Source organism: Aedes albopictus, chromosome 3, assembly GCF_035046485.1.
Source record: "Aedes albopictus strain Foshan chromosome 3, AalbF5, whole genome shotgun sequence".
Taxonomy (NCBI): Eukaryota; Metazoa; Arthropoda; class Insecta; order Diptera; family Culicidae; genus Aedes; species Aedes albopictus.
Genome location: NC_085138.1, coordinates 131,515,589 through 131,541,333, shown reverse-complemented (window position 1 = coordinate 131,541,333; position 25,745 = coordinate 131,515,589). Strand labels below are relative to the sequence as shown.

General features: G+C 42.2%; 1 protein-coding gene across 3 annotated transcripts; it reads right to left on the bottom strand.

Moving 5' to 3' along the window:
• Nucleotides 1-1,709: 1,709 nt before the first annotated feature.
• On the bottom strand, nucleotides 1,710-25,745 carry LOC109405987 (peroxisomal N(1)-acetyl-spermine/spermidine oxidase). 3 transcript variants are annotated; one of them, XM_029878636.2, is made up of 4 exons: nucleotides 25,243-25,745; nucleotides 3,147-4,433; nucleotides 2,829-3,029; nucleotides 1,710-2,601 (listed from the first exon to the last, which is right to left on the bottom strand). In XM_029878636.2, the coding sequence occupies exons 1-3, from the start codon at nucleotides 25,477-25,479 to the stop codon at nucleotides 2,847-2,849; spliced, it is 1,707 nt and encodes a 568-aa protein (XP_029734496.1). In that variant the 5' UTR covers nucleotides 25,480-25,745; the 3' UTR covers nucleotides 1,710-2,601; nucleotides 2,829-2,846. The 3 variants fall into 3 exon arrangements, with proteins under 3 accessions (XP_029734496.1, XP_062698815.1, XP_029734490.1); XM_062842831.1 differs by having other exon boundaries at nucleotides 1,710-2,570; XM_029878630.2 differs by having other exon boundaries at nucleotides 1,710-3,029.

Below are 25,745 nucleotides of genomic sequence, written 5' to 3'. Positions count from 1 at the left end.
GTGCACTTTTATCACACTTTTTAGGCGTATCAAAAAAAGTGTGATAGTCCAATTTGGGATGTAGTCAGCAATATCAAACAATAGAACAGTACAGTTTAAACTAGAAATCAGTTTGTCGCTATAGTAAACTAAAAAATCGGTTGATTTGAACTAGAATTTAATTGTGTTTACAATTTATTTTTCTGCGTGTAACAAGCGACTCAAAGGTAAATTACGTTGACCATTTAACTAGCAACACATTCTCTTACAGCTCAATACACCACATCGATTTCCCACCTTTCCCAATCCTTAAGGCCACGCAAAACATAAAAGCCGCATGGCTAAAGAGGTTGCTACTTATGCCTACTCCCAAAGTTAAAGGTGTATTATGGACGATGCGAGTTCTCGGACCTACATTGAAGATTTGGCCCTAGGACCCCCTTGTGCATCAATAAAATAAAAATAAAATAAAATAAAAAATTAAAATTCACGAATAAAAAGAAATAAAAAAGGGCGACATTTGCGTCCCTTGAATAGCCTAAAATCACAAAAAGTCAATTCCAATTAAACTAATCAATTTCATATTCACCGAGCGCACGGTGAAAACCAAAACTGAACTTCAACTAGGGTAGAAGCTTCAGTTTTGGCCAGTCCGGAGTTTTGGCCATAGTGCGGTATTGACCCTGTTGATATCTAAATCGGCGTAAATTTATTTTTTACTAGTAGATCCTAACACAATATGATGATTACAGCTGTGAAAACCACACATTTTGATTAAAAACTAGAAGAAAAAAATATATTTCCTTAAAAAATCAGCTCCCATATATCTATTTTGGCCAGGGTGCTTCTAATTTGGCCACTCCCATAAGAAATACACGTGATTGGCCAAAATAGAAACCAAACTTAAGAATATGGCCAAAACTGCGGCAGAGCTTCTATTTTGGCCAGTGCCACTTTTAATACAAAAATCAAGTATTGGCTTGATTTCTGCATTTTTCCTTCAAAATATAGATTGAAACCTTTCATTTGACGCATTGGTTGTTTTCATAGGATTATTGGTTATTTTTATAAAAATGATTTCCCTTAGACTGGCCAAAACCGGTGCCCGCACCCTACTGTAACAGTTGACGACACTACGAGGCGTCGCTCTCATTGTCTTGCTTTCTCTTTGTCATGTTCATTCTCGGCGTCATGCTGGTGGATGACTCCGTTCGTGTATTTGTGTTCGTTTTCGCAATGATTGAACATCATTGGGCAGAATTTTTTAGGCACTGCTTTTGACATCCTTACGACGCGACCAGCTCAACGCAGCTTGTCGTGTTTTATTGGCTTCACAACATCGATATCTTCATACATTTGTTAAACTCGTGACTAAAGCGACACCATTAGATTCTGTTTTCTTTTTTTCGCCGAGTAGGTATTGTACGCAGCATCTTACCAAACAATACTTGTTGATTCTGGCATTGTTCTTCTTCTGCTATCTTTGGATTCTCATCATCGAACTAAGCGTTTCTGCGTCGTGATAGAGCAGTGCCTATCGTTTCCTGAGAAGTTGAGCTCTCTGTTTCGCGCATAGAGTCCCACACATTGTCGAGGTTGTCATTTACTTGATTCCCCCACTCATCAAGCTTCTCACGGAACTCATCTGCCGCATCTGAGAACCGTTGAGCATTGAAACGGAAGGAACATGGGGCACATTTTCGGCATAAATAACTTTCCGCAGTTCACTATTATAGATTAAACTTTTGATTTTACGAGTAATGTTTCAATTTATTACTTTTAGCAAAATACTTTTGTCGCTTGATTAGGACTCATTTTCTCCGCCATTGGACCAACTCTGCACTCGAATCTTTCCTAAAGCGTTTGTCAATTTTCCTTTCCAATTTGCTAACAATACTATAGGTTGGCCCGCCCTGAAATTTCCCCATAACTCTACTGTCAAAAAACAATACTAAGAACTGTGTAGAAAAACCGCCCGATTCATTGCTTGTTCTTTCGTAACGAAACGATTCCGATTCTGTTTCAACTTCCGATATCTGATGGGTTTGTACGGAGCGATATAATGCCAGCTGTGAATGCGTTTGTAGTGTCGTGTAATTTTACATTTTGTGTATATGTGGGGCGTGGGGATATTTTATTGGTACATACTGAAAGCATCACGCTTATCCTAAGGTTCAACGGATTTGTAGCAACCATCTGACTGCATCGGGTGTATGACCGATATTAGAAGCTTCTACTATTTGGTATCGCTATACAAATGCATATTAACTGTTTTCTGCGTTCAACAACATAGACATGTAAAACTAGATAACTCAGTCAAGGTGTATTTAGGTAGGGGGATTTTTCGTAGATTTAGGTACAGGTTATGCGAGTGGACTAGATTGAACATAGGGAAATCTACAGGAAAATATAGTTTGTTGATAAGAGAGCACAATCCAAATGCGTAATGTTACAGTACGGCAAAGTATCTCGTTTCATAGAGGTTTTGTCTTAGGAATTCAAACAATTTGCATGAAATGTGCGTTACTAATTATCCTTACTTGACATATTTGCAGTGTAGTAAGTTGCTTGACAGCAACTATCAAATAAACCTAAAAACATCAGTCTGGTAAATTTGTTTGCCTAAAATAAGGAAACATAATGTAACATGTGTTGGACTTGAAAACGAAATAGCGAAATTGGTGTAAAATACTTAAATTAGGATGGTGTAACGCAACAACACTAATAGACAAACATGAAACAGAATGATACAAAACAAATTACCAACATAACTGATCGCACAAAAGGAAGGAAATGTTGCGGCAAACCGCAAATGCTAAAATTATAATAAATTATAAGGGGGAACTTACTGGTTCTAGCACTTCTTACTATTCCAGGGCGATGCCCTGGATCCAGGAGCTAAGATCACTGGTATCCGATTCCATCACAATTTCCTGCGGCGAGTCAGGCGTAAGGAGGATCTGGGCGGCTGTTCGACCGCTAAGGTAAGCACCGTGTACCGTTGAGTAGAAGTTAGAGTGGGTGTGCTCTCCAGCAAATAGCACCGATGGCTGCGAATTGAAAAAAGGAATTAGCATATGCTTACATTGATACCAATTTCTTTGCTGCAAGGTTGAAGCAAAGCTTCATAAACATATTATTTACAGAAATAAGACTTTAATACCTACCTTGGACTGATGGGGACTAGAGTAGAGGGGCTGTGCGATATTGTCGATATCGTCCTGCGAAGCACCGACTGCAATGGCCGTGTACGAGCCGCAACTGTACGGCTGCTTGCTCCAGCTGGTGCACACACATCGCTTTGGCTTTGGAATGAATGGGTCCTTGAGGAACCTCCGAAGGATTTCCGTACACTTTTCGGCAACCACTTCGTGGGAAATATTTTCCATGTATTCCGCTTCTCGGCCGGAAATCCACCCCAGCAGTAGGGTGTCGGACACTTTGGAAAATGAGTAGATTTTTTTGTACCAGTTCGCTTTCAGGTATTCTTCCTCGTCGGCGTTGGGGTCCGAATCGACGTGTTCCCACAGGAACATAATCTCGCTGACCTTGGCATTGAGGAAAGGCCTATCATATTCTAGGAAGATTTTATCTACAGTTCCGTACAGTAGAGAATCGATCGATTCCAGTTTGTACTGTGGTAAGCTAGGCGCGAACATCGTTTGACCATGCTTCTTAAGCACTCCAAGCGGGATCGAACAGATTACGTGATCCGCTTCGAATATAGTACCGTTTTCGCACTCGATCTGAACGTTCGACGTGCAATGCTTTAAGCTATTATCACTAGTGCTAGGATTGTCACCGATCGGCACTTCGGTTACCGTCTTGTCAGAATCATCCGAATCGATGTCGTCTTCATCCTCCTCAAGGATAGCGTCCGAGTTATTATTGCCAGAAGGAACCCGGCCTTTTCGTTTCCAGTGTATGGTTTTGACCGGACACGAGAGGATAATATTTTCCTTTGGGAGTGTATCACATAATGGCTTCAGAATGGAACTATATCCAGAGGGCAGCACAATGTTTCCTCCTTGTAGTTCGGTGTAACTTCCTAACTCTAATAGGTCGATTTCATCCATAGTGTGGCACCCGGTGATGCAAGTTTCCCTTTTTAGCAGACATTCAAATATCAGCTTCCTCAGGTGCTTTTCTTTGTAATCGTCAATATTGTTCAAATACAGCTCCGCTTCCAGATTGATGTGCTCTCCAACGCTATGAATATCCGGCGGTGGAAGATACTGACAAAGGAAATACTCTTCACACCGCCGCAGAAAACAAACGTACGCTTCGTAGATTTCCTGTAGCACCTGGAAAGGCACTTGTTTGCCGTCCTCGGTGGCCGCTACCACTTTGTGCGGTTTCGGAATATTGATGATACTGATGAGGCCATGCTGCATCGCCAATTCAAACATGGGATTGCCCAACACACCGTGGATCCAATTCGCACCAAGCTCAACCTGGAAATGAAAAAAGTTATATCAATTGTACCTCTTAAGAAAAGCTTACAAAAAGCTGAGCGTTATGTAGATTATACTGCCCCAACTCGCATAACATCTTCTTCTTATTTATGGCTCGACGTCCTCACTGGGACTTGGCCTGCCTCGCTTCAACTTAGTGTTCTTTGAGCACTTCCACAGTTATTAATTGAAGGGCTTTCTTTGCCTGCCATTGCATGAATTTATATATTGTGAGGCAAGTACAATGATACACTATGCCCAGGGAGTCTAGAAAATTTTCCCGACCGGAACGGGAATCGAACCCGCCGTCTCCAGATTGGTGATCCATAGCCTTAACCACTAGACTAACTGGAGACCATTGGTATGTTATTAATGAATAACACAATATAACATGTTAACCCTTTCCTTCCCACGACTTTAAACGACTACATATTTTTATGCCAAAAAAGCGTTTCCGAAAAAAAAGTTATCGCAAATTAGCTATTTTTTTTCGAAATCAATGAAAAACTTTTTTATGTAAATCAATAGGTTTTTGATTGTTTATCAATAGTTCCATTTTTGAAACAAGTAGTTAGTAGTTGGTAAACTTTATGACGTTAGTCATATTCTAAAAAATATTGCATCATATTCATCTATTTCCGTTTGTCCCGAGTTCGTCGAAAATCGATGGTGGGAAGTAGAGGGTTAAGAAATGAAATAGTTATTTATGCAACAAGTTGCAAATGTTGATTTTTTCAGCATTATCCAACGAGGCTAGCCGAGCATAACAATAACTCCTCATTAAGGAAAAAATGGCAATGAAAAAAAGTAGAATAGCATCACAGACAAACAGACGTAACCACGTAACACTTCGATTTTTTTCGATTAAAATCATAGTCACGGAGACACATGCGCCCGATGATAAAAGAACCTGATTTGGCCAACCTTTAACTAGGTGGCGCTAGTGGGCAAACGTCAAACTCGAACAAAAACTATACGAGCGACACGAGTGGTTAGATGGCCAACTATCAGATTTTTAAATAGATCGTTAATTCGATGTACGATGAGAATTATCAGAGTTTTATATCTGTTTGTCTGTGATAGCATCCTAATGATATATTAGGCAATCATAATGTATTTTATTATTTAATTTTAATTTACGTTTTGCAGTATTGGGAAGGGTAATAAGAGTGTAAGCCAATACAAACCGATGATAAGGAGGGTATTGAAAATGTCAGTGTTATTCGCCTGCAAAATGTTCTGAGATTTATCACAAAATTCAACTGCAAAATACCACAACATAACATTATCCTACTGTTTAAAGTAAACAAAAATTAAAACTTCCTAAATCCTTAGTTTGAAAAAATAACTTTAGAATCAGAATTAGTTATACGCGGCGTTTCAACTAGAGATTCATTTACATAGCGAAAAACCGAAATACATTTTTCATCTACTAATAATAGTTTCATACAAAAAGCTAACAACCCCAGTTATTTAATCCGTGGACCCACTCTTGCATTATATATCCGTCTGAGAAGATAACAAAGTAATTAATTAAGTAAATGTTCCGTATCATAAAACAGACTGAAGTATGCAAATAATTAAAGGATCAATAATGCACTGCATACCATCCAAAACCAAAACCAATGAACTCAATGCTTTGGCTGTTTTCCTACTCTCCGCATCGACCAATGTGGCGCCAGCTTCTACGCGCGAAAAATTGCTAAAAAAAATCGCAAAAATATTGTATGGCGAATAGCAACTAAAGGCGTATTTCTCGAAGTGGAACACATTATTCGAAAAAAATATTTGGTAGAGGTTGTACACAATGATGACCGGTTTGGTGCCTACCAAATATTTTTTCGGTTAAAGTTTTTCATTTCGAAAAATTCGACTTTTCGCCATACAAAATAAAATGATTTTACTACTGCTGACCAACATTGAACGCACTCCCTGCATGTAATCCATTTAGGGGGTTAGAAGCATGCAAGGGGTATTAGCGGCGTCATGGACACGATTTTTTCCGCAGTCAAGTTCGCAGATTGTGAACAATCCTCGGTAGGGGTGGTGGGGGTAAAGTGGACAACCTAAGCATTTTGGTCGTTTCCCGTGGAAATGCGGCAAAATCCATCTGCTTTTCCGAGAAACATGGAAGGTAATGATATACTCTAGAAATCTTGTAAGGGGTTGCATTTAAAAAATATTGTTTTCTTTGATTATTTTCTTCATCAAATCGTGCTTCAAAATAGCGTGAAAAAATTGGTGGGGGTAAAATGGACAATCAATGGGGTAAAGTCGTTAAAAGTTAAATAACAGCATATTGTTTCTATGTTCTTAAATACAAACTATCAAATTTCATACGATACCTTTATTTTGTTGTTTTCAAACGTTTAGTACAAACTTTGAAACACACTTAAATAATTATTGTAAAAATAGTGTAAAAAACAAACACTGTTTTGGATGAAAAATAAATTTTGTTGGTGTTGGAGCCACCCTAAAGATAAGTGCATAATTTTCTCTCAATATCTCCTGTTCTAGAATAAGTAACAATATCGATCTCGTTCATTCAGACACATGCGCCCGATGATAAAAGAACCTGATTTGGCCAACCTTTAACTAGGTGGCGCTAGTGGGCAAACGTCAAACTCGAACAAAAACTATACGAGCGACACGAGTGGTTAGATGGCCAACTATCAGATTTTTAAATAGATCGTTAATTCGATGTACGATGAGAATTATCAGAGTTTTATATCTGTTTGTCTGTGATAGCATCCTAATGATATATTAGGCAATCATAATGTATTTTATTATTTAATTTTAATTTACGTTTTGCAGTATTGGGAAGGGTAATAAGAGTGTAAGCCAATACAAACCGATGATAAGGAGGGTATTGAAAATGTCAGTGTTATTCGCCTGCAAAATGTTCTGAGATTTATCACAAAATTCAACTGCAAAATACCACAACATAACATTATCCTACTGTTTAAAGTAAACAAAAATTAAAACTTCCTAAATCCTTAGTTTGAAAAAATAACTTTAGAATCAGAATTAGTTATACGCGGCGTTTCAACTAGAGATTCATTTACATAGCGAAAAACCGAAATACATTTTTCATCTACTAATAATAGTTTCATACAAAAAGCTAACAACCCCAGTTATTTAATCCGTGGACCCACTCTTGCATTATATATCCGTCTGAGAAGATAACAAAGTAATTAATTAAGTAAATGTTCCGTATCATAAAACAGACTGAAGTATGCAAATAATTAAAGGATCAATAATGCACTGCATACCATCCAAAACCAAAACCAATGAACTCAATGCTTTGGCTGTTTTCCTACTCTCCGCATCGACCAATGTGGCGCCAGCTTCTACGCGCGAAAAATTGCTAAAAAAAAATCGCAAAAATATTGTATGGCGAATAGCAACTAAAGGCGTATTTCTCGAAGTGGAACACATTATTCGAAAAAAATATTTGGTAGAGGTTGTACACAATGATGACCGGTTTGGTGCCTACCAAATATTTTTTCGGTTAAAGTTTTTCATTTCGAAAAATTCGACTTTTCGCCATACAAAATAAAATGATTTTACTACTGCTGACCAACATTGAACGCACTCCCTGCATGTAATCCATTTAGGGGGTTAGAAGCATGCAAGGGGTATTAGCGGCGTCATGGACACGATTTTTTCCGCAGTCAAGTTCGCAGATTGTGAACAATCCTCGGTAGGGGTGGTGGGGGTAAAGTGGACAACCTAAGCATTTTGGTCGTTTCCCGTGGAAATGCGGCAAAATCCATCTGCTTTTCCGAGAAACATGGAAGGTAATGATATACTCTAGAAATCTTGTAAGGGGTTGCATTTAAAAAATATTGTTTTCTTTGATTATTTTCTTCATCAAATCGTGCTTCAAAATAGCGTGAAAAAATTGGTGGGGGTAAAATGGACAATCAATGGGGTAAAGTCGTTAAAAGTTAAATAACAGCATATTGTTTCTATGTTCTTAAATACAAACTATCAAATTTCATACGATACCTTTATTTTGTTGTTTTCAAACGTTTAGTACAAACTTTGAAACACACTTAAATAATTATTGTAAAAATAGTGTAAAAAACAAACACTGTTTTGGATGAAAAATAAATTTTGTTGGTGTTGGAGCCACCCTAAAGATAAGTGCATAATTTTCTCTCAATATCTCCTGTTCTAGAATAAGTAACAATATCGATCTCGTTCATTCGCCCGATAAATTTATAATCATTCTTCCTTGTCACTAGCACTCGGCTAGTGAGAGAAAAACGATCCCGATTTACATTCGGATAGGCCTTTTCGATCCTCTTTATACTGAATTTCCCTATAGTTAAATAAGCAAACCAGTATCGAATCGAATCAGTCAAGAATATATCGCAGAACAGAACACACGTCTCTGTAACATTTCGTCGTCGCAATAAACTTCGCAGTAGTCCGTCCCCAAGTAAAACGTGTCGTGTCGGTTTAAGTGCAGTGAAAGAACGATCCCAAACACTCCGTCGGTCTCCCAAACTCCGCCGCGGTTACATTTTTGGTCCTGGTCGAGCCGGATCAACCGTTTAGTGCCTGTCGAAAAAACGGTAATCGATTCGGACAATTCGATTCGCGGTTCGGTGTACTATCGAGGAGTGAACATATACCGCACGTCACGTGACGTCGTACAGTGACGAACAGTGACTATTTCTGCAAGTGAAATTGCGAAGATTGCCTGCCCTAGAGCAGCATAATTACAATGCGCGTAAGATCGATCGTTAATTAACATCGATCTCGTTAGTGTCGTTCGAGGATAAGCTGCGATTCCCGAGGTGCTGCAATCCAACGTGCTTCCAACGTGGTCCCCATTGTGCAAGCAAACCACGCCGGCTTGGCTTGGGTCTGCATTGTGCTGCACCGGACAATAGGACGTCGGTCAACGGCGTCAGATCGCCACGCTACTGTGAGTAGAAGGGTTCTTTGGTTGACGAATTGATATTTTATTTGCGAGAAAACTGATAGTGGCTATTGCTTCGTTGCTTTCATCCCGGGTGAGCGTTTTGGTTGGTAGCTAGGTGCTCTGGCTTTCAAATTGGTCGGTGGTTTCGTTTTGAGCATAGGTGAGGAGTTGAGCGATTGATTTCGATCATCCAGGTGTGGAAAATGTCGCCGAGTTTGAGGACACTTTCCCGCCAAGAGCGGTTCTACTTGGACACCATGACCAATTTGAAGCATTTTGTGGAGAATTCCAACGAAAGGATGGAGTGTGTTGCTGGCACACATGGTCTGTAGCCGACTGGATCCGTCCATACTTAAGCAGTGGGAAGCTCACCACCGATCAACAGAGGTTCCCAAATACGAAGATCTAATCCAGTTTCTTCGTACTCATCTTACGGTGTTGCAATCGCTGCCACCGTCGAAGTCTCGCTCGTTCGAACCCGCTAAACCGGAATCGTTCCGGTCACAGAAATCCAAAATAAATACAGTCCACACCGTTACTACAGTTAGTCCGTCAGCTGGTGCGTGCCCGTTCTGTTCGAAACCGTCCCACTCTCCCTTCAAGTGCGAGGTGTTCCAGAAGTTGTCAGTCGCCCAACGTTTCGAGCAGGTCAAGAAGAAAAACCTCTGCATCAACTGTTTCTCCTCCTCCCACCTACTTAGAAATTGCTCTTCCAGTACATGCAGAGTATGTAGCCAGAAACACCACACCATGCTCCACCAACAATCGCAAGATCGTTCGTCCACCCCGACAAAACCACCCACTTCCGCTGTCAGTTCGCAATCGTCGTCGTCACTCTCGGGCAATCAAACATGCCCATCGAACCAACCCTCACACTCTCGAACTCCGCCGTCAGCGGAAGCACAATCGCCGTCAGCCAACGCCTCTACTCTCGTCTCCACCACTCTCGTCGGAAGTTCCCGTACTGTTCCTGCCACTGTGTTGCTGCAGACTGCTGTCATCAAGATCTTCGACAATCACGGACACCATCATTGGGCCCGAGCGCTCTTGGACTCCGCTTCTCAACTCAGCCTGGTTACTGAAAATCTCGTTCAGAAACTCCAGTTACCTCGCCACTCCGATCGCCAAGAAATCGGAGGTGTGGGTAATTCTATCGTCGTTTCATACCACGCTGTCCTCGTTCGGATGGGTTCTCGCTGCTCGGATTTCGTCGCTGATGCTCGGTGTCACGTCTTGAAGAAGATAACCAGAGAGCTGCCGGTCAGATGCATCGACACTTCGCCATGGAACATCCCCTCGAATCTCACCTTAGCTGACCCTCAGTTCCATGAACCCGGACCCATCGATCTCCTGATAGGAATGGAGATGTACTACGACCTGCTGCTTGAAGGTTTCATCAAACTGGGACCTGAAAGGCCGATCCTGCAGAACACCGTCTTTGGTTGGGTAGCATCCGGGAAGGTCGGTTCCAATCAAGCATCCGAAGGTACCCCGAAGCTCGCTCATGTCACCAGTGTAGAATCTCTCAACGAACAGCTTTCTCGGTTTTGGGAAATCGAATCCTGCTGGACCAACAGCACTCATTCGGTGGAGGAATCCAAGTGTGAAGAGCACTTCGCCGCCACTGTCTTTCGCGACCAATCGGGTCGCTTTGTAGTCACCCTTCCCAAGCGCCCACTGGTTCTCAACCAGATAGGAAACTCGAAAGAGATTGCTGCTCGAAGATTCCTCGCTCTCGAACGTCGGCTGCTAGCCAATCCCAAGTTGATGACCTCGTACTCAGCCTTCATCGATGAATACCACCAGCTTAACCACATGCGGGAAGTGTGCGACGATGCAGCTTTGGCGAACTGTACGTCGTACTATCTACCGCACCACGGTGTTGAAAAGGCTGACAGTACCACCACGAAATTGCGGGTAGTATTCGATGCTTCCTGCCCCACAGATAGCGGAATCTCCCTGAACCAAGCGCTGATGGTTGGCCCAGTCATCCAAGACGACCTGCTGGCAATCATTTTGCGCTTTCGGATGCACCGATTTGTCATTATTGCGGACATCGAAAAAATGTTCCGCCAAATCCGTATAAACCCTACGGACTACCCTTTGCAGCGAATCCTGTGGCGTGATTCTCCCTCGCAACCTCTTCGCACCTTTGAACTCACAACAGTGACGTATGGCACCGCATCCGCCCCCTATTTGGCAACGAAGTGCCTTCAGCAGTTGTCCAAGGATGGTTCCGAAGAATTTCCTCTCGCTTCGTTGATCCTAGCCAAGGATTTCTACATGGACGACATGCTGACCGGTGTTGACGACGAGGACGAAGGTGAAGAAACCTGTCAGCAGCTTCTGCAGTTGCTGAATTCTGCCGGTATGAGCTTGCGGAAATGGACGTCGAATTCGTCAGCGATTCTCTCAAAAATACCGTCAGAACTTCGCGATGAACGAACCACACTTTCGCTGGAATCTCCTTCTGCTCCGATCAAGACGCTAGGGTTGCAATGGCAGCCAACGGATGACGAATTCCGTTATTCCGTTCCCACGTGGTCTCAGGATGGACCAATATCTCGACGAATCGTTCTATCGGACACGGCGCGACTCTACGACCCTCTTGGATTGATCGGGCCGGTCGTGGTGCTCGCCAAACTCTTTGTTCAAACACTCTGGCGCTCCTCCAAGAACTGGGACGAGCCGTTAGGCGAATCCGAGCAACAGCATTGGTTGGAGTTTCATAACAGTCTAGACGGATTAGCTACAATCAGCATTCCAAGATGGGCGGCGCCTGCCTCGGTTCTCGTATCGATTGAAGTGCACGGGTTCTGCGACGCCTCTGAGAAGGCATACGGAGCCTGCCTCTATTTGAGAACCGTTTCGACTGACGGATCGATCGCCGTTCGCCTGCTAGCCGCCAAATCCAAGGTGGCACCCCTCGGCGACTCGAAGAAGCAGAAGCGCATCTGTTTGCCTAGGTTGGAACTCTCGTCGGCACTTCTGCTAAGTCACCTCTATCACAAAGTCCAAAGCAGTACAGCGCTGAACGCCAAATCGATCTTTTGGACAGACTCGATGATCACCTTGCACTGGCTGCGTTCGACACCTTCGCGGTGGAAAACTTTCATTGCGAATCGAGTGTCTGAAGTGCAGCATCTCACCACCAGCGGCATTTGGGCGCATGTTCCTGGCATCGAAAATCCTGCGGATATAATTTCCCGCGGCATGTATCCTGCACAGCTGCAAGAAACCGCATCGTGGTGGAATGGCCCGCCATGGTTGAGCCAACCGTCAAGGTTCTGGCCGCCCTTAACTCCGCAACCCTCCGTCGACATACCGCCTGAACTCCTAGAAGAAAGAGCAGTATCGCTTCCGGTGCAGGTGCACCCTCCAAACGAAATCTTCTCCATCCGATCGTCATTTCCAACGCTCGTTCGTTTCGTCACTCTTCTTCGTCGCTTCTACCATAACAGCAAGCCTTGCAATCGCTCTAACCGGCGGACCGGGTTCCTCCAGACGTCGGAGCTAGCGGAAGCCACCGACAACCTAGTTCGACTAGCGCAACACGAAACCTTTGCCAAGGACCTCGCAGCTGTAGCCAAACACGGTCAGGTTGATTCAAACTCTGATCTACGTACTCTCGCCCCAATTCTCGTCGACGGCATCCTCCGACTTCGTGGCCGGCTCAGGAATGCGGCCATCTCCGAATGCCGAAAGCATCCCATCATTCTGCCCGCTCGACATCCCCTAACAACGTCTATCGTATCGTACTACCACCTCAAGAATCTACACGCCGGACCTCAGCTACTTGCGTCATGCGTCCGGGAGAAGTTTTGGCCACTTCGCCTGCGAGATCTAACCAGAAGTGTAGTCCACTCCTGCGTAAGTTGCTTTCGCTGCCGTCCTCGCAACCTCGAGCAGCTCATGGGAGATTTGCCGCCAGAGAGAGTTACTCCGACATTGCCCTTCATCAATACCGGGGTAGACCTCTGTGGACCGTTCCAGTACCGTAAAACCAGGAAGGCACCTCCCATAAAGTGTTTCGTAGCCATCTTCGTGTGCCTTGTAACCAAGGCAGTTCATGTAGAGCTAGTCTACGACCTCTCCACTGCGGCGTTCATAGCAGCGTTGCATCGGTTTATTGCTCGAAGAGGAAAGCCGAGCCTCATAGAGTGCGACAATGCCACAAACTTCAAAGGAGCAGCACGGGAGTTGAAGGAACTGGCCAAGCAGTTTCGCTCTCAGCAACACCAAGGTGAAATAGTCGACCGCTGCGCAGATGAAGGCATCATCTTCAAGTTCATTCCGCCACGCAGCCCAAACTTTGGCGGGTTGTGGGAGGCGGCTGTGAAGTCCTTCAAACAGCACTTTCGTCGGACCGTCGGGAACTCCGTCCTCTCTCAGGACGAATTCGTCACTCTGCTGACCCGCATCGAAGCGTGTCTAAATTCGCGGCCTTTGACGCCGCTATCGACCGATCCGAACGACTTGGAAGTGCTAACACCAGGCCACTTCCTCGTTCACCGTCCGCTTACTTGCTTCCCCGAACCCGACCTCTCTGAGGTACCCCGAACTCGACTTGATCGCTACCAAGAGAACCAAGAGCTCCTCCGGCGAATCTGGAAGCGGTGGTCATCCGACTACCTCTCTGGCCTCCATCCGCGCACTAGGTGGACTCGCGTGCGGGACAACGTCGCTGAAGGAACGATGGTTCTCCTGAAAGAAGACGACCTTCCGCCCCTGAAGTGGAAGTACGGAAGGATCTCCAACATTTTTCGTGGGGACGATGGCAACATCCGGGTCGTAGACGTCCGGACAGCCGATGGAGAATATCGACGTGGAATCGCCAAGATCTGCGTGATTCCCATTCGTCAACCCACAACCGAACCAGCTGGTACAGCTGGGCCCGACCCTGAAGAATCACCGATCGCAGTACACTAGTGCTGCGCAACGATCGGAGGCCTTAGGGCCTCCGTACCCTGTAAGTATTGTAGTATAACGAATTTTCAAAAAATTAATGGAATGTTTGTACTCCGGCATGTGCTGCGGCTTCGATGGCTGCTCCGATGGGTAACCATTGAGTACACCCAACCCGATGACTGCGAGATGAACCACGAAACAACCCAATCGACCCTCGAGTGCGCCGCAACGGAAGAACTCCCGATGACGTCACACCAACCAACAAGATATCGTCCGAAGCGAACAATACCACCACCACCGATGGTCGTTGACCCAGACGACGTACGAGGTGTTAATCAACATTGAGGTCGCTGACCTGCGGTGTTTAGAAGCAGCGGAACCAAAACAGACCGGCGAGTCTCCCGAGTTGCGGCGAGAAAACCCGAAGACGATTGAGGTCAACGATCAGCTCTCTCAGCATCCGAATCAGGAAAGTCGGTTGAAAGGTCCGACCTTTCAACAGGGGCCGGCATATGTTGGAGCCACCCTAAAGATAAGTGCATAATTTTCTCTCAATATCTCCTGTTCTAGAATAAGTAACAATATCGATCTCGTTCATTCGCCCGATAAATTTATAATCATTCTTCCTTGTCACTAGCACTCGGCTAGTGAGAGAAAAACGATCCCGATTTACATTCGGATAGGCCTTTTCGATCCTCTTTATACTGAATTTCCCTATAGTTAAATAAGCAAACCAGTATCGAATCGAATCAGTCAAGAATATATCGCAGAACAGAACACACGTCTCTGTAACATTTCGTCGTCGCAATAAACTTCGCAGTAGTCCGTCCCCAAGTAAAACGTGTCGTGTCGGTTTAAGTGCAGTGAAAGAACGATCCCAAACACTCCGTCGGTCTCCCAAACTCCGCCGCGGTTACAGTTGGTATAAAATATTTTTTATAACTTTTTACTTCAACTATCTCACGATAGGTATGACGGCTGATGATTCTGAAGTTTGCAAAAAAAAACATTAAATTTTGGTGAAATTTGAACCGATTGTCCATTTTACCCCCACAGCCTGATTTTGTTAAAAAAATTCCAAAACTTTGTTTTTACAAAACCTATTTTTTTTGGTCAAATATATTCTTCTACGTGGACTTTATTGGTTTAGGGTGTAGAACTTGTAATAATTTGAAAATAACTTACGAGAAAACCTTAGCAATTATAAGCAGATTTTACTGCCCATAACTGCATATTTGTAACATTTGCATATTTTGCTGGTATTGAGTTAATATCGGGGATCATCATGAAATCACAAGTGCTTTCGACCACCTGGATAAAAAAAAATCAAGTTTGTTCTAGGATTTATGAAAAAAAATACCAAGTCAATTTGTCTCATTGAGCAATGTGACCGCATAACAGTCACACTAGGAAAATAGATTGGCTTTAAAGCGTGACATCAATCATACTGAGGTTCGATTTATTTTTTGACAATTCCCCCAGCATACAGGAACTGCTGCAGAAAATTTGATTGCTATACGACTGATGACAAATTTATGAGAAATTTTTAAAATTTCGATTCATTCCTATACTATTCAAAGTTGCAACTTTGGGTTCCATTTTCTCCAATGCCTACTTTTGTCGAATGTTACTGTTATGCGGTTATGGGCAGTTTACATCATTTCCGATTTTTCACGTGAGTTTTAAAGTTTTTGTCATCTTGAAGAGGTTTATTTGATTTTAATGTTCAAGATCAGCAAAAGTATAATGATTCATGCTTAGGCATAAGCTTCAATCGTTGAAACATTTTGAAAAACAATAAAAGCCATGAAACTGTACCCTGTCCATTTTACCCCCACCACCCCTACCCACTTTACGTAATTTATGTTTAGTCCCTCACTGTTAGAGCTGTCAGATCGGTGTAACACGCTAAATATAATTTACACAAAAGGCAATTTACACGGAAAAAATATGCGGTAATGAATTAAATGCTTTGGCTGTTTTCCTACTCTCCGCATCGACCAATGTGGCACTAGCTTCTATGCGCAAAAAATCGCTAAAAGTAAATCGCAAAAATAGCATCTAAAGGCGTATTTCTCGAAGTGGAACACATTATTCGAAAAAATATTTGGTAGCGGTTGTACATAATGATGACTGGTTTGGTGCCTACCAAATATTTTTTTGGTGAAAGCTTTTCATTTCGGGAAATTCGAGATTAGATGCTTTTCGCCATACAAAATAAAATGATTTTACTCCTGCTGACCAACATTGAACGCACTCCCTGCGGGTAATCCATTGTTGCGCACGGTCCCTGTCCGACGCCGCACCTACCAGGGGGATGACGAAGGGCCAGAATCATCTACCCAGCATTCAATTCAACATGGCGTCCAATGTTTTTGTTTTGATTGCTTAATTCATGGAAAAAATGCGCTGGAAACATCGACACTGCTTCGCTGCTACATATAATACCGTGCAAAGTGTAATTTCTGAAATAAGCACAAGCAACACACGAGTCACACACCCGAAAATCAGGAGCAAGTTAGGGTAAACCGACCAGAAAGTGGGTACCAAAACGCGCCGTACCAAAAATGATGTGGCGTGGAGCGGCGATGTACCGAGTTTGACAGCCGTGTCACCCCACTGGCACCTACGGATCAACCACTCTGAAGAGATACCTGATGAGATACTACCTTGTCACACTGATGCTAGCGAGGTCCTACGGTGACGCAAAGAACTATATGACGGATCGCGATGATGAGGCAGAATTGATAAAAACAACAAAAATACGACCAGTACAGTCAATTTCTAAAACCTATTTTCTAAAAACTATTAAATTAAACGTTCCTTAACCTTCCGTAACTCGCGCGGTTGACTACCTGCGTCAGCACCACGCTAATGCTGAGTACAAAAAGCGAGATTTTTTCAACGTGTTGTACAAAATACAACAGCGCGATCGCTCGAGGGTTAATTAGAATATATTTACTTTGCTACTTTAGAATTCACTTAAACTGGTGGCTTAGTATACGGTAGGTTTGAATTAGGATACAAATAGATGAACTAGCATTTAAAACAAAATTTGTCATATACAGGGTGTTAGGTTCCCGAGTGCAAACTTTTTAAAGGGTGATAGAGGACCATAAATGGAGAAAAAAATTGTTCTACGCATATGGTCAAATCTCAATCGTTACGTTGTTATTGAACTTCCCATGTTTATGACACTTATTGCCTTAACTGGCAATAACTTGAAAATGGTCAAACTTATCGAAGTTTTTTTACCCTTATTCGAAAGATTATTGAATTTTCTAACATATGGCATCTTTGAATCGATTGGTTTAGTTAAATAACTAAGTTTTCTAGAGCAAAATGACTAAAAATACTGTGTTTTTATTGGTTGTTGTCAATTATCTTTGAAACATGCGTTATAAATAAAAATTCTTTCTTTGGCAAAGTTGTGGCCCCTGTTACACTTACAATTCGTTCTTTGACACCAAACTTCTAGCTCTTATCGTTTTCTTGCAATTTTGATTTAAATGTGCGGCACAATGCGCAAAAAAGTGCTTTCCATGACAGTTGCAAATTTATGATCTGAAATGCGATGTTAAAATCGAAATTGCAACACAACGATAAGAGATAGAAGTTTGGTGTCAAAGAACGAATTGTAGAGTGTAACAGGAGCCACAACTTTGCCAAAGAAAGAATTTTAATTTATTACGCATGTTTCAAAGATAATTGACAAACACCAATAAAAATACACTATTTTTAGCTATTTTGCTCTAGAAAACTTAGTTATTCAACCAAACCAATCGATTCAAAGATGCCATTTGTTAGAAAATTCAATAATCTTTCGAATAAGGGTAAAAAAACTTCGATAAGTTTGACCATTTTCAAGTTATTGCCAGTTAAGGCAATAAGAGTCATAAACATGGGAAGTTCAATAACTACGTAACGATTGAGATTTGAACATATGCGTAGAACAATTTTTTTCTCCATTTATGGTCCTCTATCACCCTTTAAAAAGTTTGCACTCAGGAACCTAACACCCTGTATAGGTTGAATTAAGGTCATATATGCAATCGCATTAGAAGTGCACTCCACGTTGGAATGAAATCGTGGAACTTAAGGTAAAAATAGTTGAATTTCTTTCTTGACATCAATATTTGAACACGCAATTTAATATAGGGCATAAAACGAAACAAGTACAAACAAAAAAGTACAAATAAACAGTTATCATAAAAATTGTCTTAAAAAATGTAAAAGCTTGAAATCTGAAGAATTTTTTGATATGCTCAGCTCAAAATCGACAAAATGGTCACTTGCACCCCTTTACATTTGGCACCCTCAATTATCCTCAAAATGACAAGAAAACCTCAGAACATAAAAACGCCTTTTGTTTATTTTGTAAATTATGACAAACGGGCACTCCTATCATCTGCGACTAGTCAATCACTTCGGAGAAAAATGCATTTTTAATTCCGAAAAATGGACAATTCCCATTTAAACCTACAATCGAATCGTCCGCGGGGTTTTGTAGTAGCCCTACTAGGTGAGAATCAGTCATTGCCATACATATCAAGTGCTAAACATGACCCCATGGGAAGCACTTGTATATAAAAAAAAATCTGATGTGACTTTCTAATTAGGTATCAGGTATCAGAAGGCCGGCTCCAGAGGCACGTTATCCTCCATTTGGGACATTTGTGCCATCGCCAAAATAATAGCCTATTTTATCATCTACCCGAGGGAAAAGGAAGGAAATAAGGATAGGGATAAGGACAGATAGGGAAATAGGAAAAGTACCCTGGAAGAGGATACTAACGCATAAGCGTACCACAATGGGTTCAAACAGCACCCTGAAAAGGGTACTGTAATAACGCATAAAGCGAAGGAGAGCCTATAGCTCCTTACCACGACGTTTAAGAACAACAGAATATCCTGAATATTCAGGTCTCTGAAGTCAGTTTCACTGAATAAGTGTTTACCGAATACTCGGAAACGCAGTTGCGCAAAAACTGGACAGTTACATATCAAATGATACGAAGTTCCATAATCGGATTCACAGCTATCACATGCAAATGAATCAGCTTGCTGAATATTCGCCATGTGATAGCTGAGTCGGCAGTGGCCAGTCAATGCTTTGACCAGAATGCTGCAATTCTGCTTTGACAGATTTGTAAGATACTTCGCCACCCTTGGAGATGGCTCAGTACAATACAATTTGGTTTGACGACATGACTCCAAACCTTACTCCAAACTATTCCAGTATTGTCTGAGTTGAATAGCAGCCCAGGTGTGAATCTGAAGCTTTACCCAACACTTCGATATCGGAGTAGCTGGCTCAGGGCCAATGAAGTCATGTGATGCTCCAGTGCGAGCTAACTCATCAGCCAATTCGTTTCCAGCGATGGAAGAATGGCCATGGTATCTGCAGATACCCATACAAGGTGAACAGCGTTTGCTGAATTCAGCTCCTCGATTTGAGTTCGACAAGCGATAACTATCTTCGACCTGGAGTTGGCCGAAGTAAGTGCTTTAATAGCAGCCTGGCTATCTGAACAAAAGTATATTACTTTGCCCACTACGTGCTGCTGAAGTGCTGATTGCACTCCGCACATAAGAGCAAAGATTTCAGCCTGAAAAACGGTGCAGTTTCTTCCAAGTGAGTAAGACTGATACAGCCTTAGCTCACGAGAATAAACACCAGCACCTGCTCGACCTTCGAAAAGAGAGCCATCAGTGTAACATACGATGCCGTCTGAAATACTTCTTTCCAGATAACCAGATGTCCACTCTTCCCGAGAAGGGAATTTCGTGGAAAATGTCCTATATGGAAAATTACAAGCAATTGTAAGATCACTTGGAGCAAGGACAACTTTGTCCCAATTCACCAAAAGTGGAAACAACGAGGTGTGTGTTGATGTGCGGTTCACAGGAGTTTCCTCTAGTAGACCGAGTACCCGTAGACTGTAAGTGCAAGAAAATGCTTCTTGTTTGAGATGAGTGTGTAGTGGAGCAACGTCAAAGAGAACTTCGAGCGCTGCCGTGGGAGTTGAAGAGAACGCTCCAGACATCGCCATTAAGCACATCCTTTGGAGATGGCCTAACTTTGATTGGACCGTTATCATTTCGCCCCTTTGCCACCACACAAGACATCCATAAGCCAATATTGGCCGAACAACAGTTGTGTAGATTCATTCGATATACTTGGGTTTTAGACCCCATGTTGTACCAAAGGTTCGCCGGCAGTGCCCGAAGGCCATACAAGCTTTCTTGATTCTGAACTCAATGTGAGGTGTCCAGGAAAGCTTGGAATCAAGAATGACTCCAACGTATTGGGTTTCTCATCAATGTTTAGACTACTGTGATAATTCGAGAATTCACTGAATCATTGTTTTCCAGCGACATTGCACACTAATCAAACTTATTTTGTTTACCTGTTATGCATGCGACGCCCCTGTCATGAACTCAATCGAACTTGTGTACGCTAGCCGCTGCGAAGTCGTGTGCGAAATTCGACTGTGATAATAATGAATTTGGGTCGAGTCTAAATGGGTGCAAATGTCGCAATACTTGTTCAGTCACATCGATTTCAGAATCAAAGAGATGCAAAGGTCGAACGCCATTACGGTTTCGCCTTTCCGTAAAAAGAACAATTGATGTTTCACTCGGATTAACCGAAAGGCCATATTGGCGACACCAACCCTCAACTACCTGAAGGGCGCTTTGCATCAGGTCGAAAAGGGTGGTGATACACATACCAACTAACAATGCTAGGTAGTCGTCGGCAAAACCATAAGTAAGAAAACCGCTATTATTGAGTTGCCTCAATTTCCTAATCCCTGCTAGACGCAATGTCGAGAAGAGATAGGGTATCGCGCCACTTGGGCGGTGATTCTATATTCGTCTGTTTGCCACTATCACTCAGTCAATTTTGAATCAATCGACTTGAAATGTTGTACACGGGTAGATACTATACCTATCTCACCACATTCCAAAAGTTGTGCCAATTGGTTCAAATTTGACTGAGTTATAGTGGAAAACAGACGAATATAGAATCACCGCCCAAGTGGCGCGATTCCCTATCGGTTTTTGAGCATTTGATTTTTTTTTTTTCAAAGTGATTACGGCGGTAGCAACACTGTGCTTATATTCTACACCGCACCCTTTCCCTACATTTGCTTCTAGGAGCCTCTATTTTTGTTTCAACACACAGAAGTACGTAGGCGTGTGTGGCCCAAGTCGACACTGTTTTGGCCTGCGTTGAACAAAAATAGTTTTAATAAAAGTTTCCCCTTTTTTTTCTTTTTGTCAATTGGTTTTTTATAGTATGGTCCATGTATTTAGTTAGGTTCTTGTCAATTTGTCAGTTATTCGAAGTAGATCTCCAAGGTAATAGTCAATTCAGTCATTCTGATCTGTTCTATCATAGCAGCTTTAGTCTTTGCTTTATTGAAGTGTAGTTTTATTGGAAATATGCTGAATGTCGTTATTAAAAAGAGACGTCTGGAACTGTGTCCTGCTAGTTGTTTCGTCATGCACATACGTCATGTCTTAATAATGCCTAGGAGATTAAAGAAAACACGTGTGTTTGGTCGGATGTCCATTGCGTAGAAGGTCAAGGAAAACAGGTTTCTTTATTGTCAGTTGTTATGTAAGCAAGCCTCGCCAAGTTGGTCAGTTGATTGTAATAAAACAAAAATTGCTTGTCAACTATTATGTATTCATCCCCCTACAAATACTATGAAAAATATTCAAATTCGTTCTGTCCCATCGGTCCTACCTCGATAAACCATGTCATTTTGTCATGCGTGGCCTAGAAATGTCAACCTAGTCATACAAAAGTAACGTTGTTCAGTTAATAAAAAGCAGTCAGCTTTTGTCCGAAATGTCACGTCGAACACATTGATGTCAACAATGCGTTTAAATGTTCGCACGTTAGCTTCGAATCTATCAGCACAATTAAGTGCTGCAAATCTCCTTCCCACTATTAATTCGTCGGTTTATTTTAATTGCATTATTTAAAGAAAATATGACCAACTAACATGGTAAAAAACCGACAAAGCGACTATGACATTGATAAATTACTAATCAAAATCAACCGAGAAACGTGGGAAATACAGCCCAAACAACATTTTGAAGTCAGCTGGCTGTTAAAGGTTCCAAAACCTGTCACAAATCCTGTATAACTTTTATTAGGATTTGTAACGATCATCAAAACCTTCTCAAATCCAACCGACTTGAAACTATTGCTTGGGAATAGACTCTACTGAGCCCTGGCGGATCCTCCGTGTTTATCGAGCATGTCTGATGCATATGATCAGTCATACTCCATCTGCAGCAGCCGGTTCGTGATGAACCGTTGGAGGCGCATTAAAGTGTTAAAAAGGTGATATGTTTCACTAAAGAACACTACATTACAATAATCAAAATGAAACTCCTTCACTTTAATACCGTCAACCCCTGCGAACTTGGCCAGGGAGAAGAGATATCGGTTTTTGAGCATTTGATGAATCCAATTGAAAATCTTTGGAGATATAGGTACCATAACTCCGTGCGGCTTCCAATATGGCATCGAAAGACACATTGTCAAAGGCACCCTCGATATCTAAGAAAACACCCAAATAAAATTGCTTTTGAGCGAATGCTTTCTCGATATCGTAAACAACCTTGTGTAAAAGAACCACAGTGGACTTACCAGATTGGTAGGCATGTTGGTTCACATGAAGAGGCACGTTGGTAAGATGAACATCACGAATGTGATGATCCACAATGCGTTCTAAGCATTTCAGAAGGAAAGAGGTCAAACTGATAGGTCTGAAACTCTTTGCTTTTGCATGCGACGCACGACCCACTTTCGAAATAAACTTCACAGTAATATCCCGCCAGGATTTCATAATATACCCTGTAGCAAAACTGCAAACAAGTATTTTTTCAAAACATGTTTGAAATGATCAAATCCCTTTTGAAGCAAAACAGGATAAATCCCATCTGCCCCTGAAGATTTGAAAGGAGCAAAGCTATTAAGTGCCCACTCAATCGATTCTATAGTTACAATACTCCGAGCCGAAGCCAGGGAATCGTAACTACAAGAAAAGACATCAGGATCATCCGAAGATGTAATATCTACACATCCATGGATGTGTGTGCTGAATAAGTATTCCAAAACTTCCTCATCAGAGGAAGTCAGATCGACATTTGGCAAACGAAGTTCGTTAACTCGGAAATCCTTAGATTTTGCACGGATTTTATTTAACCGACAGACTTCACTCAAACTGGAAACATTTGTACGAAGGTTTTTCCAGCCGGATCGTTCAGCAGACCGGAGAGCTTTCCTGTAGGCCTTGCGAGCCGACCTGAAAGCCCCCGAACCAGCCGAACGTCGTCTGTTCAAATTCTTTCTACATTGTTTCCTGAGTTTCGCCAGATCAGAGTTCCACCAAGGGGTTCCTCTTGTGATCTTCACAGACCGTAGAGGGCATGCTTCTTCAAAAGCTTCCATGATGAAGGTCGTTGTAGTATCAACGGCATCATCTAAATCACTTGGAGTGTCAATGGATGGTGGGTATCCATGAAATTTGGCCGCAACCAAATCAGTAAAAAGATCCCCGTTCGTTGACCGGGGATTCCTGAAACGCAATGTTTGCGAAGTAACATTTAAATGTTCAAAAAAGATGTAGCGATGATCAGATAAAGATTCTTCATCTGACACATGCCAATTGGTCAGCTCGTGACTAATTCTACTAGAGCAAAGCGTTATGTCTAACACTTCCTCTCTAGTAGATACCATGAAGGTTGGGCGGTTGCCTATGTTAAGTAATGCAAGATCTGTACTACTTAAGTACTCCATCAAACTGGAGCCTCTCAAGTTAATGTCTGAGCTGCCCCAGATGATATGGTGAGCATTAGCATCACTGCCAACAATTAGCGGAAGGCCTTTTGAAGTACAGTATGCGATGACTTGTTTGAAAGCATCCGTAGGGGATGGTTCATCATGCGGTAAATAAACCGAACAATAGACGTATTTCCTGTTGAATTAAACCTACATTGAATTAAACCTACAATCGAATCGTCCGCGGGGTCTTGTAGTAGCCCTACTAGGTGAGAATCAGTCATTGCCATACATATCAAGTGCTAAACATGACTCCATGGGAAGCACTTGTACATAAAAAAAATCTGATGCGACTTTCATATTAGGCAACTCTCCCATCTAATGTTCATTTTTAAAACCTAGTAAAACTTAGAAAATTAAAGTTTACATAGTGAATACGTTACAAATTTTAAATTTGCATAGAATGAGATCATTTAGTCATACTACAACATAATATCACAGGCAATAATATCACATTCTCTGATTGCAGTACAAATGCGCGACCCTTTCCAGCAATAATTTTCAAGCAAATGAAAATATACGTTATTAAATAACGTTGAAGATTAATGATTAGCTATTTCTTTTTGTAGAAACTCCCAATTGAACAAAGCCTGTTTAGCAAATTTTGCTTAGAATGGGCACCCATCAAATTTTGATGGGTGCCCATTCTAAGCAAAATTTGCTAAACAGGCTTTGTTCAATTGGGAGTTTCTACAAAAAGAAATAGCTAATCATTAATCTTCAACAATGGAGTTAAAAGATTAGCCAATTCTGACTATTGTTTTGAAATTCAGTTTCGCAAGTGCAAAGAGCAGCAATCAAAAGCGAATAGTCATCGCTTTCAATGTACCTGGCAAAAATAGAAAAGTAATGTTTTTGTCCATTAAATGGAATCACCGCCCGTGATAATTGCATCAAATTTGCGTTACCTTTTTCTAATCTTATCATACCGCCTAAAAAGCAATTCCGAGATAATCAATACCTGAGGCATCGCAACACCATCCGATGCAATTCCCTCCCCTTATATAAGGCATAAAAATTATTGCAAAAACTGACTCGTCATAACACACAATCCTCCACTAGCATCTTCCCCCCATCCCCACCGAAAACCATTTATTTACCTTCTGTGAGCCCATCTCGATCCCGATGATCCTTCCACCGACTCGGTTCCGCGCTTCCAATATCGCAAAATCCGAGCATCCGTTCTTGATCAAATGATTCGCCGAGGATAATCCAGCCATCCCAGCACCGATTATGATAACTTTGTATTTTCTTTTCTTTCCTGCTGCTGCGGTAGCAGCGCAATCCGACGAAGACGATGCACTCGCCGCCGTGGATTTTCCATTTTCTTCGCTCATGCCCCTAGTTTTCGGGGGCGGTTGCTGCTCGAACCAATTCCTCCGGCGCAGCGACCACAACAAACATTAAACCACCCACCTAGAGCCGACGACCGAACGCGACCGTTTTCCGGGGGTTTTCCAACCGGAGCAAACGACGGAAACCGCAACCTGCACTCGGAAAATGTTCAATTTTCACCAACACTTATCTTTGCACTGCCAATGCCAAGGAAAAACTTTTCGCTCGCGGTGTTGATGCGGGGAGCGCACGGATTGAAAATAAAAAT